This window comes from Colletotrichum fioriniae (assembly GCF_027942845.1).
Source record: "Colletotrichum fioriniae strain IMI 355084 chromosome Unknown scaffold_6, whole genome shotgun sequence".
Classification (NCBI taxonomy): domain Eukaryota; kingdom Fungi; phylum Ascomycota; class Sordariomycetes; order Glomerellales; family Glomerellaceae; genus Colletotrichum; species Colletotrichum fioriniae.
In genome coordinates this window covers 79,058-95,320 of record NW_027076842.1, presented here as the reverse complement: position 1 = coordinate 95,320, position 16,263 = coordinate 79,058, and the positions used below count along the sequence as shown (strand labels likewise).

The 16,263-nt window shown below is 48.4% G+C and overlaps 4 protein-coding genes across 4 annotated transcripts; 2 read left to right on the top strand and 2 right to left on the bottom strand.

Moving 5' to 3' along the window:
- Positions 1 to 2,362: 2,362 nt before the first annotated feature.
- Positions 2,363 to 2,887, top strand: N0V96_005505 (uncharacterized protein; the record flags this gene model as incomplete). The annotated part of the gene is made up of 1 exon (XM_065757418.1): positions 2,363 to 2,887. The coding sequence occupies one exon, from the start codon at positions 2,363 to 2,365 to the stop codon at positions 2,885 to 2,887; it is 525 nt and encodes a 174-aa protein (XP_065613761.1).
- A 4,437-nt stretch (positions 2,888 to 7,324) lies between these two features.
- Positions 7,325 to 9,549, bottom strand: N0V96_005504 (uncharacterized protein; the record flags this gene model as incomplete). The annotated part of the gene is made up of 3 exons (XM_053199417.2): positions 7,325 to 7,464; positions 7,516 to 9,248; positions 9,296 to 9,549. 3 exons carry the CDS (start codon positions 9,547 to 9,549, stop codon positions 7,325 to 7,327), a joined length of 2,127 nt encoding a protein of 708 aa, XP_053043142.2.
- Positions 9,550 to 10,201: 652 nt separating this feature from the next.
- On the bottom strand, positions 10,202 to 11,334 carry N0V96_005503 (uncharacterized protein; the record flags this gene model as incomplete). Its single annotated transcript, XM_065757417.1, has 3 exons — positions 10,202 to 10,524; positions 10,584 to 11,163; positions 11,260 to 11,334. The coding sequence occupies 3 exons, from the start codon at positions 11,332 to 11,334 to the stop codon at positions 10,202 to 10,204; spliced, it is 978 nt and encodes a 325-aa protein (XP_065613760.1).
- A 1,240-nt stretch (positions 11,335 to 12,574) lies between these two features.
- On the top strand, positions 12,575 to 12,979 carry N0V96_005502 (uncharacterized protein; the record flags this gene model as incomplete). The annotated part of the gene is made up of 1 exon (XM_053199419.1): positions 12,575 to 12,979. One exon carries the CDS (start codon positions 12,575 to 12,577, stop codon positions 12,977 to 12,979), a length of 405 nt encoding a protein of 134 aa, XP_053043144.1.
- Positions 12,980 to 16,263: the final 3,284 nt, after the last annotated feature.

The window sequence follows — 16,263 nt, the reverse complement described above, 5'->3', positions numbered from 1 at the left end:
CTCCCCCCTGAGGGCCCCCTTGAGGGGCCACCACCACCACCGCCTCCATCACCGCCTCCTCCACCACCTCCCCTTCCCTCGACCGCCGCCGCCGCCGCCTCCACCCCCAGGAGGGCCTCCTCTACCCCTTGGACCGCCGCCTCCACCGCCTCCGCAGGCATCGAGAGGCCCAACGAATACCGTCTTTGTCACCTTAGCACCCCCGACAGTGACCATAATCGCAACACAAATCCCAGCAGCTGACCAGAACACGGCATTAGGCAGCGGGGATGGTGTGAAACAATACCAACCACCGGCGATCAACATCAATATGACACAGGGCGTTCCCACCTTCACCGAGGTCGGTATCGCGATTCTTGGCTTTGTATCAGGAATAGGTATGTGGAACAACCATGATAGAATCTGCTCCACATTCTTACATATCCTAACATGGCACTGTTCTCAGTCACCATACTGGTGTTCCTATTGGCCGGATACTTTGTTTGGCGTAGGCGGCGACGTCGTCGTAGGCAGCGTGAGACAGAGCCTGAACCCGAAGTGTTGGACTTACGAGCGTATCAGGGGCCGACACACAATGACGGAAAATTGGGTTGAGATCTGGAGTCTTTTTTCACTGATACTGGACTTTCCATCCGAAACTCTCTTTAGGTTATGGCCTTCTTGATTCTCTCTTCTTCTGCTCAGTATACTTGCAATACTGCCATCTTCGTTGGAGTTGTATAGCGGGCTATGGAAATGCAATCAGATTGATAATGTGGGACGACTCAAAGACAATCCTTTGATATGACACGTATTTTCTCAACAGGCATGCCGTATTGAGACAAAAAATGCTCGTGCCCCTGCGGTGATGAATGCACGGCCTCCGTTCTACTTGCTGTCTGCAGACAGCCTCTGGTAATGGGATGAGACTAAGCACCGATGTAGGTTCTCAGACTCTAGACGTGTTCATCTCAAAAACTAATGCACTTCTAGAAATGGTCTTTCACAGGAGGGGGGGTAAAGACATGTTTTCTGCAGCCTACATGTCCTCATCGAAAAAAACGTGTCGCGTGGGAGAATCTTTGGCACTCCTTCGTGCCTTGGGACAATTCTCCCCAGCGGCCAATCATTATCGCTAGGCTTTTGCAAGTAGCCATCATAATCATAGACAGACGGTTCAGTTGGAGCGTTTCTGAAAATAGAACTTGGGGGATTGACTTGCACGTTTGTCTCACTCTTCATACACGAACCAAAAATAAGCACAGGAGACTTCGTCGGGATGATATTAACTTGACCATTATCAAGAGGCCGGTTTGATCATTCAAGTATGACAAAATAAAGTTGCATGTTGAAGATGTTCGGTCAGGTCGGCCCACATCATGGATCTTCTTTTCCACATGTCAACTCGACATGAGGCTTCGTATTGTTCAATGGTCAGATGCTACCTCATGACTTGGTTCTGTCCCCCGGATTCTTCGACAACATGGGAAAGTCAGTATATCGCGCTGAGTACTCAGTACTGTCACAACGTCGGATTGTCGCATTTGTGCTCGATACGTTCAAAAAGTCGCAATGTTATTGTCTGGGGACTAAGGACGTGATTCAATTGCGTATTGGCGATATCCGAGGGTGGAAAAAGCAGCGAATATCTAATTCGCCAAACACAAGTCAAATTTAAAAAGGTTACATCAATATTCATGCCCTCTTCGTTCGTTGACATGTCAGATAGATGGGAATCGCAAGATGAGCTTTGGGGATCGTTCATATGGAAAGGCCGTTCTGTGCGTGCTCCTATTCACCTGCACACAGGGTATACAAGAGTGGGTTGATTGATTCGGCAGATCCTGGACTTCAAGAGTGCAATTTTTCCCTACTACCCACAGCAGGGATTTGATTCTTTTAACGGCGTCACCGACAAGTTAGGTGTAAAGCCTTACGGCACGAGCTTTCAATTTGCTCGCGCGAGTCAGACGTTCCCCGCAGCGGCCAATCATCGGTACAGCCGACAACTGGACAGGATATTACCGCACTGACAAATTTATGGTAATTGATTAATTCAAGGGATCCTCATACAGCGGCAGGCCCGCCAAGCCACAATGCTGTGGGATGCCAATGGTGAATGATGCTTAATTTGGACACAACGGCTTTGAGCAGAATCCGGCCAAGAGAAGATAAGAACATCAGCGTTTCCAAACATTAGGAAACTTATTGTTCTAGTCACTCACTACTCAACCTATCCTCATTCACGCTCTTTACCCTAACACCACAGTCACAACAACATTGTCCGCTCAGCATCAGATTAACTCATCTGAATCGCCCATTCTACAGCCAACTGCATTCAAACATCAGGAACCAGCTCAGATATCAGAACCATCTCCGTACAATGCCTGTCATCCAACACTTGGCTCGAGCAGCCTACAGCAGCCCCATCCACCACTTGCTAGCTCGCAATGGCGATTCAGATGACGACGACAATGATGGCGGCATCCGCATCATTCCCGGTGGGATAGTCGCCATCATCGTCGTCTGCGTTCTTGCCCTAGTCTCTGTCGTTGCATGCTGCTGTTGCTGCCGGAGGCGAAAGCGCAGGGGAACCGAAGGAGGCAGTAAGGAAGACAACGCCAGCAACGGGAAAAAGACAGACCTCGATCCGACAAAGTACATCAAGAAGGCCATCAAGAAGTTCACGAAGAAGATCAAGAAGATGGTCTCAAAGAAGAATAAGAAGGTGAAGGACGGAGCAGCACCTCGACAAGAAGGATCTCCATACGGTCAAGGAACTCATCCTGGTTATGGGCAGATCGAGCGCTCGATGGGATATAGCGGAGGATATGACAGACTAGATGGCGATAATGAGGAACGGGTTGCATTGTCGTCAGCACCCTACGGAGCGAGAGGAGATCATTAGGGAAGTGATCTAAAATATTACCAAGGATTTGTTTCTATTCACAATGAAATCTCGCCGATAAGCGGATGCGCACTGAAATTTAGCCTGAACTTTGAGAGCAGATGCCACTTGTAGTCTCGACATTGATGATTCTGTTTTCAACGCAATGTTGACCTTCAAAACGTATCCGAAAAATAGGTAGCCAATGCCGCAGGGCTTACAACTTCTCGCTAAGTCTCGAAAGACGAGCAACTCCTGTCGAAGTGGTGAATTAGTTCTCGCAAGGTCTTTGGAAAAGCGAAAAGTGTGCTGGAAGTACTAGTCGTGGTAGAAGAGCCCGTTATGAAGGAAAACATGGTGCTCAGCGAATGAGAAGGCAGGGAGAGAGGGAAATTAGAAAATATATGTGATTGCTTTAAGGTGAAAGTTAAAACCGCTTAGGGAGCTCCTTCATCCACAAAACTCGGAAAGGCAGCGAAGACTGCCTCACAAAACTTTAAACAAGATAAGCTGGTGTTCCTACCTGGATTAAGTGCATAACCTACTTATACAGACTCAGAGTCAGGTCGAGTAAATGAGCCATTTAAGAGAGAGTAAGTGTGTAAAGCATCAAATAACCCATTCCATGCACCGCAGAAAGTAGAATTGGGTCAGATGGCGTTCACCTTCATTCACTATATCCCCTGAGAGTGGCGTTCTTACTTCTTTCGATATAAGGCACGGGTATCAAGCCATTTGTTTCTTTATAAACTTCAAGAGGGACTGGGGCAAGCAAAGGAGGCCATCGATTCGTTTTCACGTTCTATTTGACCATTGCGGAAACATCAGGGCTAGCCTCAGCATAGTGACGTTCCTCCTCAACCCACATCACCTCCTCTTGAGTGTTACTCTCCCATGGAGGATGGCGTTACTGTAAAAGTATCTCGAAAACTTCTTGATTATGGTCCAGTGAACACCTAGCAATATGCACGACCAAAAAGCCCATTCCTCCATCGTCACGTCGTGCCCCCCAGGCGACGCAGCTCGGATGACCCGTGGAAAGGCCAACGCATCCGGTAGAGTCTAGGATCTCTTTTCAAGATATGGATCCTCAGACTTGCTTCTCTCCTCGGCAGCTTTCTGTCGTTCTATTGTCATTAGGATAGGAACACTTGAGACGATCTATTTAGCCTCGATAGGCCACGGGACTAATACAGCTCCGCATTTCTCTTATACATATAGACAATTAGCACTGCAGCCCTGCAACAGCACTTTGGAGTCACGAACAGCACCTTGAAGAAAAGATAATCGGGAAGATAAGTAATCAGGTTAGCTGGCACACTCAGCTACGCCCCGCAGATTCCGATAGTAGACAATATATCGGTAGTGGCTTCCTCCTACTTCACGCCGTAACGCCCATTCCGTCCGAACTATCTGCTATCTATGAGAGACTGATCTCACACTTCTCTAAACTCCAAGAGCTGCCCACGATGTTCACCGTCGTCAGTGTTGAAAACTCAGGGAGTCTTCGCTAGCACACGCCCCAGAAATTGCCACCTGTTCGCTTTACAGTCAGCGTAGTAGGAAAGGGCACCCTCTAGAACAGCAGAAGTGTCGCTCTACGCAGAATCCGTCATTCGTAAAGTCGCTGAAGCTGGTGGGGTAGCTAAGGATTTAGTAGATCTAATCTCCGCTGACACCAACATCAATCTAGTGTGTCATTGTGTATAAGACTGGGCCTAAACTCTATCGCCGCTTGCTGTTCAACTGATTTCATCTACAATCATCTACGTAGACAACGGCAGTACAACCCACGGCCTCAGTACTAGTATCTATCCCCTAGTGTATGAGTGACATCCGTTAACCTCTTACGCAATACCCATTTTCAGAACTCCTCAACCGGCTGTGCCTTATGGTAGCCTAGTCGTCATTTCCGGCGTGAATGGCTTCATAGGCTCTCACGGTGTATTTCTGGCGTCAAAGCCTGGGTCTGTTTTATCGTTCGTCAGGATCCGGGCGGCGGTGTCATCTGGAGCGCTTCATCAGCAGCTTTTCTTCAACTTTAGTACAAACAAGCATCGCTGATGCGAGTGTAACCACGCGTATAGTGGTATTTTAATATCGAAGCCCAGTCGAGATGTAGTGGCCCGGACCTCGGAGTTCTTAGATTGATTTCATCAGACACGAAGGCATGTGCAGATTCTGAGGCTATCTTGGCTATTGCCGCCAATCACCGCGTTTCATTCGTGCCATCGTTAGCTCAATACATATTGCGAATCTGTGTAACTAGTCAATCTTAGTTCTGGTGTAGCGTCATAAAATCTACTTAGAAGCTCCAGTACTGTTACCTTGGGGAGACACCGTATGGAAAACATTCAACTTCTGTGAATCACTATAGACTGATCGAGTATCTAATCCATAGAGGACTGCATCACCTGCCCCATTTTGGTGATCACTAGCCGCTTAGGACTTGAACTCACCATTGCAAACTACAGGCGAGCTCAAATGGGTGATTGCTGACACTAAACCCTTTTCTCCTGGAGACTGGACTTGCTTAGCGCTGGCGACTGCCTGACCCATTCACCGCCTTTGACCTCATCAACTAACCACCTCGCTAATGCAGCCCTCATTATATGAGCCTTCTATCTAGGCTTCGCAATATACCAAGCATACGTCGGCTGATCCTCACGATCCGCCCTCCAACTAGCCCCGTCCGACTCGCCACTAGTGAAGCCAATTCGAAACAGTATCCAGTACAGCCCGTCCGCCTCCTCCTGAAATCCGCGGCCGAGGTCAATGATTGCATTGTACGCCGCCGACGCGATGATGCGGACGAAGATGGCCAGCAGGAAGCGGGTAAACGAGGACGAGTCTGAGGGTCCGGTTATAGATATCATGCCCGTAGCTAAGACGCCCTTCACACTGTGTTTGCGCATGAGGGGAAAGAGAGCTGAGTAGATGCTCGAGTACGTCATCTTCTCTACGACGCTCGATTGTGTTGGACCCAGAAATGAGGTGATTGTTTTGCCTCTCGCGACGGCGCTTTCGAGCTTGTCAGACTCGTGCATCCACACCTAGATGACCTATCAATAGAGTGAGTTTACTACTCCATGCTCAGAAGAAAGTTCTACAGGCTCCTGGCATACCTGAAGCAGTGGGTTGCTCGCCAAGACGCGTTCCTGACGTAGGGAATGGCCCCACGTTGTCGATGCAGCAACTCTCGAAGCAAAAGGAGACCTGCAGGGCCTGTCGCACCAACTACAAGAACCTTGAGGCCGGCCGTGTTGTTTATGCGAGTAACGAACGGAACTTCGATTTAAGGGAAACACTAACAAGGGCAGCTGGGTATTGATAACTCCACGATCCAGCATGACGTTACCTTCTCCTCACATACAAAGCCGGTCCAGAGATATCTTGTTGTCTCAGCAAGTTGTCAATAAATAGCAGCTGTGTTAATTATAGAGTGCTAACTCCGGAGTATAACCTGGCGGCTTACTTATGTACTTGCAGAATCGAATATCGATTTCAGTCCGCCGCCCCCACTGTCAAAATCGCAAGCTATACTACCCAACGCTCACGTATACTATTGTATCGATAACTAACAATGGTGTCTCAGATACCTGATAGGATTATCAAAGTTTTCGCTTATGCGCACAGATGAATAAGCAGCCCTGTCGCAAGTGGACACTTAAACATAGCAAGAGCAAAGACTAAGGTTTATATGTCACAGTTTAGCATTTCCCAGAGACTCCGCCTACTTGAGTAATCTCATTAGAGCCTCGCCTGCGGAATTCACCTATACTTCCAACATTGACTCTAATCCTCGTATTGTGGAGGGAATTATGTAGCCAACCTGGGCAACATGCAACCAGCCTTCCTCCGTTAGGATCGGAATTTCCATAGCTGGTTTGACCTATTCCATTGAGATAGGGAAGACTCGATTGCGATAGCTAAGCTCATCACCACGATTTTGTCCACGGGAAAAAGATACTAGTAGCTTTTGAAAAGCGAGTTTCATAACAATAGACCATTCTAGTCGAGATCAAATGGCCCGGTAAAGATCTTTTAGTGGCGGTACAAGAGTTATTAGATTTGCACAATATAACGGGGTGAGTGTATCAAGATAGAAAGCAGAATGTCACAATATAATTGATTATCGATTTGGTTTCTCTTGGTACTCTGTACGAGAGGGGTACTTTCAATAAACTAATAGTATTGAAACCAACTTAAGGGAAGGGGAGCCCATTCCCAGCCACCAATCTAATAGTAATCTGGCCTCCCGTTCGCGTCTGTGATCCACACCACGTGCATGCCTGCAAGGCCATTGATCTATGCCCTCAACCCCAGATGGTACGGAGTACTTTGGCCCAAACTACCACTGGTCTTCTGGTTAGGCCAGGAAGATAACATAGTGAGAGGGAAAATAAAGGGAAACGGAAATTAAATATTATGTAACCTCTGATGCTATAACTAACATCCTTACAATCTTGCCAGAGGACGAATATCCCAGGCAACTGCGAATGCTGCTGGATCCTTTGGTTTGAGGTTGTTATTTATGGAAACGACAACCTTGAACGTCTTTCCAGGGACACTCTCCCATATAATCTTCTCAACATTATCTGTCGCACTGTAAGTATTCATATAGTGGGACAGCATTAAATTTCGCTTACTAGTATGGTCGAGCCCAGAGCTCTTCCCCATATTGCCATGTCGCTCAGACCCAGCTGAGAAAACATACAGGTTGATATCATTCTGCAGTTCCCCAAAGATAGACGCTGGATCGGGATATGCGAGAGACACGACCAGCCGGTTCCGACCAGAAGGAATCGGTATCTCAGGACTGGCCCATCTCCTGGCTGCCGCTGGAATCTGTCGCAAAGGGAGCACGTCGAATTGGGTGGCTTCGAAGGCGTTACCGCCCTCCATGAATGATGACTGTCTGATCATAGCGATGGAACTGTCAATATCAACACGTCCAAAACCTTGTTCATAGTCATAGCCGACGCCAAGACCCAGACTTTCGGAATAATTGACGGCGCCGTTGACAAGTAAAGCTTTCACTAGGGCTGCACTTGGGTGCTTCTTGCCTCCCTCTTGTAATGCCTCACGTAGCAAAGCGACACAGCCTGCAACTAGTGGTGTCGACATACTTGTACCAGAGGCATAAATCCAATCGTTGTCATCCGAAGTCCTCCATGTCTTCTTCTTGCGAGAAATTTGACTCAAGGCTCTCGAAGCTGCTGAAAGGACAGCAACACCCGGTGCAACAATGTCTGGCTTGATACGACCTACTGCGGGTGACGTGTTGTCAGATCCGTCCACATGGGGCGATCTGCGTAGGGTTGGACCACGGCTGCTGAAAATTGCAGTTTCGTTGACTTGTGTTCCGGGATCTCCAAGGTCTTGAACCTTGATAAAGTTCTGCCCATCATTTTGTCGCGTCGAGCCTGTCGATCCGACAGTGATACAGTTTTTGGCAGCAGCAGCGGCTCCTATTTGGCCCTTGTTTTCGGTCTTTTGGCCGTTATTACCGGCTGCCATCAACACAATGAAGTCTTGGTGATCATAGACGAAACCATCGATGGCATTTGCTTGGGTTTCATAGCCCAGCTGACCCGTTTCGTCATCCCAGTTCTTGCTCCACGAATTATTATGGATCCGGAATCCTAGGTTATATGGCTTTTTGAATAGCTGCGTAGCCAGATCCAACGGCGTCTCCATCTTCCAGTACTTGCCTGCGGGCTTGTATAACATCAAAGACTGCACCATAAGAGTGGCAGCCGGCGCTGTTCCTCTGACTGTGATAGTGACTGTACCGTTCTCTGGCTCAGTGGTTGTGTAAACACCACTTCCGCAGATGGATGCGCACACATGAGTGCCGTGACCTTCTTCGTCCATGAATTTCTCATATGTAAAGTTCTGGCCTTTGGGGTCATTGGCCCAGACGGAGTCTAAGTGCTGAACACGCCCACAAAGTGCTGGGTGAACTTCAACGCCAGGCTCGTTATTTGACCTTCCCAGGTCGAAACCTGTGTCTGCAACGCAGATACGTTGGTTAGCCCCTTCGTAAGGGCTTGACAAGGTCAAAAGATCGACATTGAGGATTCCGCGCGCCTCGTTGTTAAGCACCTCCACTGGCCGCACCTCTTCAATTCTGCTGATACTATCAAGTTCAGCAATCTCTGAGAGGTTATCTTGATGCACAGTGACTCTGATGATTGAAGGTGAGATTTGAAGATCTTGCAAATCTACTCTGGCTTTCAGTGCGATTGATGTTGCCAGGTTGTCAGCATTGACGTTGGGGCTCTTATGAAGGACACAGTCCACTTCATAGTGCGTCTTTTTGTCGTCCCTCTCGATAAGTTCCTTGAGAGATATAGTGGTTTTCAAATTGGGCAAATATCTGATAGAGTTAGCGATCACTACTCTGCAATGTCAACGACTACTCACGGGATGACACTCTTGACGGAGGCCATAGCCCGAATAGCACTGAGGTCTTTCGGCTCATATCGACATAGGTAGGTATTTCGCGAGACATATTCCAGGATATTGGCTTTACTGTCCTCCAGGTTCTGCTTTTGGCTGGGGGTCAAGTCACTGTGACCCTGGATAAGGATAAAATTGGTGCTCTCTGCATCCTTGGGCACGCTATCAGGCAGCCTGGCGAGGTTGGCTGTGTTGCCGTTGATTTGGACAGTAGCCATCTTTGCATGAAATGGAAAATTGGTCCTGAAAAAGTGGAAAAAGGATGTTGAACCGGAGTGAGGTGACCCTGTATGGAAGATGGAGGTTGGAAGTGAAGTGAGTGGAGAGGAATAGGCCCGGCTAAAGGTGAGCAACCAGCATCGGGTGGCTTTGCGGGTCTCTTTCTCCCTTGATGGCTCGGCGGTATGTACTGACCAACGGCAAAAGGTGTGATTGCCAATCTCAGCTCTTTGAGCTGAGTAGGTATGCATCGTGATCGAAACAACAGCTGAATACCAGGGTTAGGTCTAGAGCATAGGTGGCGGCCTGAGATGTGCAGGACTAAAGGCAATAGCCTGAGACAATGGACATGGGCTAGCCGATTCTGGCCCATGTACTTACTTATGCATAAGCGCCTCGGAGTGGTAACCCTAGTCCAAAGAATAGGGGTGAAGCTTAACCAAAGCAAGTCGGTGGTTATTGCGACGAACAGTGAACTGAAGCGATCCACATAGTGAGTAAATGCACGGTACAGCTAGTCTTTCAAGTTAAACATGACAGACTACCGGCATTAATCTTCAACATGAATTAAGAGCGTAAATCCCAGCATATCCTAATTTCTAGATAATGTGGAAATATCCATAAGGTCTAACTCCTTTTGCAGTAAAGCTATTATAGAACCTTGTTGTTGGCTGGGCCTTTCTGACCAGACAGCGCAAACACTTCTGTATCGAGAAACTGCCTCACCCCATCATCGCCCTCCCATTTCTTACCCTCCAGCTTCTTTTCTGCGAGAGCCTTACACCTGTCAACGGCGTCACGACAACCAATCATATTATTCCACTGTTCTAGATTATCTAAGTGCTCCGGATCCGGAATACGATCAAAGAAGTGGTCGTAATGCTTATGTGAAGCACTGTCTTGGCCGTAATAAGTGTGGAAGATCTGAATAGGTCCCCAACGATCCGCTGTCCCGTCTTTGAACTTGAGGGGGTCTGGAGAAGAGAAGAAGTGTAAGCAGTGGAAATTGGATGGGCCTAATGATGATCCTTACCGTCTGATACCTTGTCCTTTTCGTTCAGCAGTTCACGCTTCGCATGGCCAATAGCATACGAGTCTTGGATAACATGAAACATACTGCCGAGTGCGCGTCGCCCGATGTCAAGGCCCTTGTACTTCGAGTCCTTGGACAATAGATAGGATAGAGACAGCCAATTCGGCGGGAGAGAATCATCAGGAAACAAAACGCCAAGAGGTGATTGGGAGACCACAGTGCTGGGGGTAATCTTGTCATCTTCGCCGGTTGCCAGCTTGTACATAACTTCCATCCAGGTCATGATCTTTGTTTTTGTGACTTCAGGCTCTTCATCTCTGTCAGATGCCATACAGTGAAGAAACTGAAGGTCACCATAGTGTGAGCGACCAGTGACATTTTTCATCCTAGTAAAGCCAAGGTTGTTTGGGTTCCACTCCTTTTCTGCTGACTTGAACTTCAGTGCCCAGTCAAAGCCGATTGTGTATGAATGGTTTGAGTCGCGATTGTCTGAAAAGAGTTGACAATCAGGATCGTCGTTCCACACTGCTCCGCGAATGTGCTCCCAGTCGTCGTCGGTGGCGCTCTCAAGGATTGTGCCCTGTGGGGTCCCAGATTTGCTGCTGATTAGAGCAGACAAGGTGAGAGACTCATGGAATGGTTTGCCGATGCTCCCATTCCAAAGTCCTCCACTGACTGACATTTGGGGTGTGACCTCTTCCCCAGCTTGACCTCTGGTGTCTGCATTTTCGTGATCTGCTGAGGTTGCCATGGTTGGTACTCGTCGCTGGAATCTTTTGCTGATGCAAGAAGCTGAAAAGACAAGTCTGACATGCAAATGTGTATACTACAATTCACAACCTATATAACTTATTGCTCTGGGCTGCAAGCACGCTGGAATCAGCTATGGCAGTCAAGACACTCCGAAAGCAGGGTTGACGCCGTGCGAGTGCATGGGAGGCCATTCACGACTAGTGTGCGGGTCATTATCTTTCAGCTGACCTCGCCTGAGCCATCAATGATTCAGCTGCCAGTCTAACTGCAGCCCAGATGAATTCCCGAGTCTTGTTTTGAATTTGTGCTCCGGATCATCCGTCGTGATCGCGATAGCCAAGGAGAGTGGTGGGCAGGTCCTGGTCAAGAATTAGATGTGATTGCTGTGCCTCGAAAATCGAAAGGTTAACACTACTAAGTGACCAAATATTTGCGAAACACCTTGCGAAGGCAAAATTCCGCTAGAGTGGCTGGCTGAAAGCGGAGCGACCGTAGGCGCGAGTCTCGACCCAATAGCCCCGTGGCTGGACCGTCCCGCCCGCCACATTCCGGGGCACTAGCCTATCGGATAACTCTAGTTGATGTATCTAGACAAACCACCATGCAAACTAACCCGAATTGAACAGAGCTGTGGTATGTATCATTATGGCATTGTGCCATAATCAGGTGCAGTGGTATAATGGGTAATTAAGATAATTGGCTCAGATGGATTTGTTGAGAAGCACAGTTGGCAGCCAATATGACTGCACAACCCCGCTCTATCAGGTAAGTGCCTGGGTACAAAACTATCAGTGAAACTATTGATGCAGAAGCTGCCTCCAAGCATCCCAGCTGATCTCTCACCTCACATATGGCTGAGGTCGTGTTGTCTCAGGTCATGTAAGCCATGCTGGTAATGGCGAGATATACTCAAGTGAAGACTCTAGATCCACCTTGTGGTGATGTGATAGGTATAGCAGCCACCTGAATCACGGCATATGGCTTGGAAGTCTCGCGAGATCCTGCTTACATTGTCTCACAGCTTCGCCGAGTCCTCCTATCATGGCCTGCTGAATGTATCAAAGAAGTGAAGAGAAAACTATCTACCCCTCAATGAGCAGTTCACTTTACGTATAAATAGCCCCTGGATTCGACTTTCTAATGAGAATTTATGATCATCAAGAAACACTTCTTCGACTACCTCCACGAAAAAGACAAGCGCCTTCACGTAAACCTTATCTTCCCCTTACATCTTCACAATGGCCGAACAGACCTCTGCTCCCTGGAAAGAGTCCGAGTCCAAGGGCGGACAGAAGTACCAGGTTTCTGCCTCTCACTACGATATTACCGACCAGAGCGGCGACGCCCCTGCTGCCAACGGCCCCCCTTTCAATGTCCAGGTTGACTGGAGACTGAACACCGAGGGCTCACCCTCCCAAGAGATCCGAAACAAGACGGGCATTACCTACTACAAGCTCGAGGAGGCTCCCTGGTACTCGGTCAAGAAGTACCGCTTGACTATCTCGACCACTGACTCCTACAACTATACCTTCTTCGACAACGAGCCGGATCAATATGGCCTGAATGTCTTTCGAACCAATGGCCTTCACTATGTCGAATATAACTCCAAGGACCCCAGAATCACGAGTATTACCGGCAAATAAGTTAAATTTTAATGCCTATCAGGAGGGGCAAGCGGCTTTGAACGAAGTCGAGTTCGATCACGGAAGGAGACGTCGAAAATTGTTGGTGGGGGGTTGGGGGGAGGAGAGGGGGCATGTAGTCTATCTGGTGGTATTCAGATAGCTAATAGGATATCTTAAACATCGCACATCGACACTCTTACCCTGGGAAGCATACTGCTGATTCTACAATTCTTGATTAACGTCTAGAAGTGAACTTGTGAGGCCAAAACAGGTTGTCGACCCCCTATGAAACTGGCGCTAAGATAGGCCGCAGCCTCATCAATGAGACCCACATTAGTTCAGGGTCACAAGAAGCGTAAAAGTGTATTAGTTCGTCTCTTTATATCGCCCTCTAAATCTTATCTCGTAGTTACTTTTCGATTTTATAACCCCGGCGATTACCATACTTGAAGGAAAGCTGGTATTTCATAATTCAATCAGAGTTCTGCTGTTCATCATGGCCTCGTTTAGGATCCTCTTTTCTTGCTTCAATGTAGTGAGTAAGCAACAGGTCATGGTAGGTGGTTGTGATATAAGCGACGGTATTCCTGACATTGGCATATGGCCTTTTCGAATTATCGGCAAATCTTGGGATGGCCTTCGAGACATTCTGAAACAGCACAGCGAAGAAGTGGGTTGAACACGTTTTCTGGTCTAGACATATTCGCACTCGGTCGTGGACTCTCCACAGAAATTCGGGATCCGGACTTGCTCCGAGCCAAGGTTTCTCCGAAGGCCGAAGTCGGCGTCTCGATTAGGTAAAGTCCGGTATAAACCTGACACCATGATTTGGACGTCACGAACTCTCGGCAGCAATTGCCTTGCTCTTATTGCGTTTGAGAATCCACAGCCCCGGAGATTTCGCCCAGATCTGAAGTCTTCTGATTTAGACTATCTGAGAGTAATCTGGACATCAATACCAACGCCCATCTGTTGTTCTCAATGGACTTATCAATCCGTCGATCTCCCAATACCCCGAACGATGACCGCTCAGCCCTTCGCGACCTCCTCAAATCCCGTCAACGGAATCGTAAAGGCGTCCGTGGTAACCCTAAGTCGTGTGTACCGTGCCGTGAAAGAAAGGTTAAATGCGATAAGGAATTGCCGTGTTCGACCTGCGACAAACGGGGACACCCGGATCTATGCAACTATGAAAGTTCTACACGACAGTCGCTCGGTGTCCCACAGTCGCCAGCACGACCTGCGAGAAGAACTTCTGCAGTTATTGCAACTCCAAACATATCTCAGGAACTCGAGGAATCGGACACGATCAATTTGAATATCGTCGAGGAACGGGTAGGAGATGTCATCCCTGGTCCAGGAGCCCAGAACGCAACCAATCTACACATAACGGCAACGTCTAATATATCCACTGCACGAGAAGGTGGTGACCGACTATTTCTAACCGATAGTTCGGTGATAGGCATGATCAGACGGCGCTCAATCCGGTCTAGAGATGACCCAGCTCGACAATCTGCTTTCGAGACAGGCATACTACCTCTCCTTGGCGTCAATGAAGAAGCGGACACGTCCGTATCGTCCTATCAGTCTCTACCAAGCGACCAAGAAATAGTCAGGCTCTTTGAGCTATTTCGCCGTCGAGTACACCCCTTTCACGTCATAACCTCCAATTTAGATACCATTGAGCAACGAATCTGCCAACTATTCAACGCAAGGGGAGGATCGGACATTGGTTCCGAGTCGCTCGAAGACCCTAGATGGCTGTCTCTAATTCACGCCATCATGGCGGCCGGAGCTCAATTCTCCGATATGAATCTACGAGATCGTCTCGCAGTGTCTCAACGACATAGTATGTTTTGGATCACCGCATCATTCCATCCACCTTGTCAAAATGCTGATCAGCCACAGCGAAGCATTCATTTGATCTCCTACGGTCAACAGATTATCTCGCGAATCCATCCAAGGAGGCCGTTCAGACACTCCTTCTCTTAGGAAATGTGCTTCAAAATGATATGAAACCTCAGGCAGCCTGGGTTCTTGGGGGTACAACCATCCGCCTCGCGCAGTGCCTCGGTCTTCACAAGAGGACAGCCCGTCCGCCAAAATCTCCGCCCACAGATGAAGAGGCAAAGTGTTTGAGGTAAATCACATCGGCGTTCTCTGCAAGAATACACCTGCTAACTACTGGTCAGATTGGCAATTGTTTGGCAGGATGCCCTCCTCGCACTCGCTTTTGGTCGCCCACCAGCCTCCTATGAGTTGGATTTCGAAAGCGATTTGCCTCAGCTCTCAGAGTCTGTTGAAATTTCGGGTCTTTCCTACCTCCAAGCTATGAGCTGGCTTTGTCATGTCACATTGCGCCATCTCTCGTCTCATTTCCAATCGTCACTCGGGCCAGTTTCGGCACTTGACGAAATCAAATCCATCGAAGCCTCTCTGTCACCCCACTTAATCGATCCCACGAGAAGCACGGCAATACCGGAGATTCAAGAACACTACGCTTTCGAACTTCACCGACATTTTGTCATAGCTACTCTTTGTCGCCCGTTCATATCGAAGAGTGGATCGACAGGGCTCAGTGAAAGTGACAGGTCGAACATCCTCGAGCACTTTCGAGAATCTCTCAAGCGCAGCGTCCGGGCTTATGTTCGGTTGAGGTCAATCGCAGGACATGCAAGGCGGTCTTGGGCCTTTATTCATAATGGGCTAACGTCTGTTCTTCTCTTGAGCTTAATGCGAGAAACGAGATATCTTGCCGAGACCAGAACCCTTCAGGATGAGCTCATTGCAAGCCTTTCAGAGGGAGAAGGCAACTCCGCCTTGCTTACGGACCCTGGTACCAACGCGCAGCTCTCGGGCACTCTCCAGAAGGCCTTAAAGGCTCTGCGGACTCTTCGAGCATTGACGGAGCGTGATGTCAGTTCGCGTGGCTCAACCATGGAGAACAGCGGCCAAGACATTGCAACTCCTGGTCATATGCCCACTGTCGGCGAAAGGCCTGCAACAGTCCAAGATAATGCGATTCGGGTCTCAGAACAAACTCAGTATGTCGACCCGGTTATTTAACCTCTCAGACGAGTGCTAACAAGCCAGCTTTTGGGACATGGGCGACGCTCAGTGGGAATTTCCCATCAATTTCGATATGTCCCCACTCGGCGCTTTTGACTACATCATGTCGGATCAAAACTATGGAAATGATTCATTTCTGCCCACGCTGGTATGAAATGAAATCTCTACGTTGGGATTTGATAATTTTTCGATTGACGTTCTCTAAACAGTCTGATAAGGTATTGAATCAAATT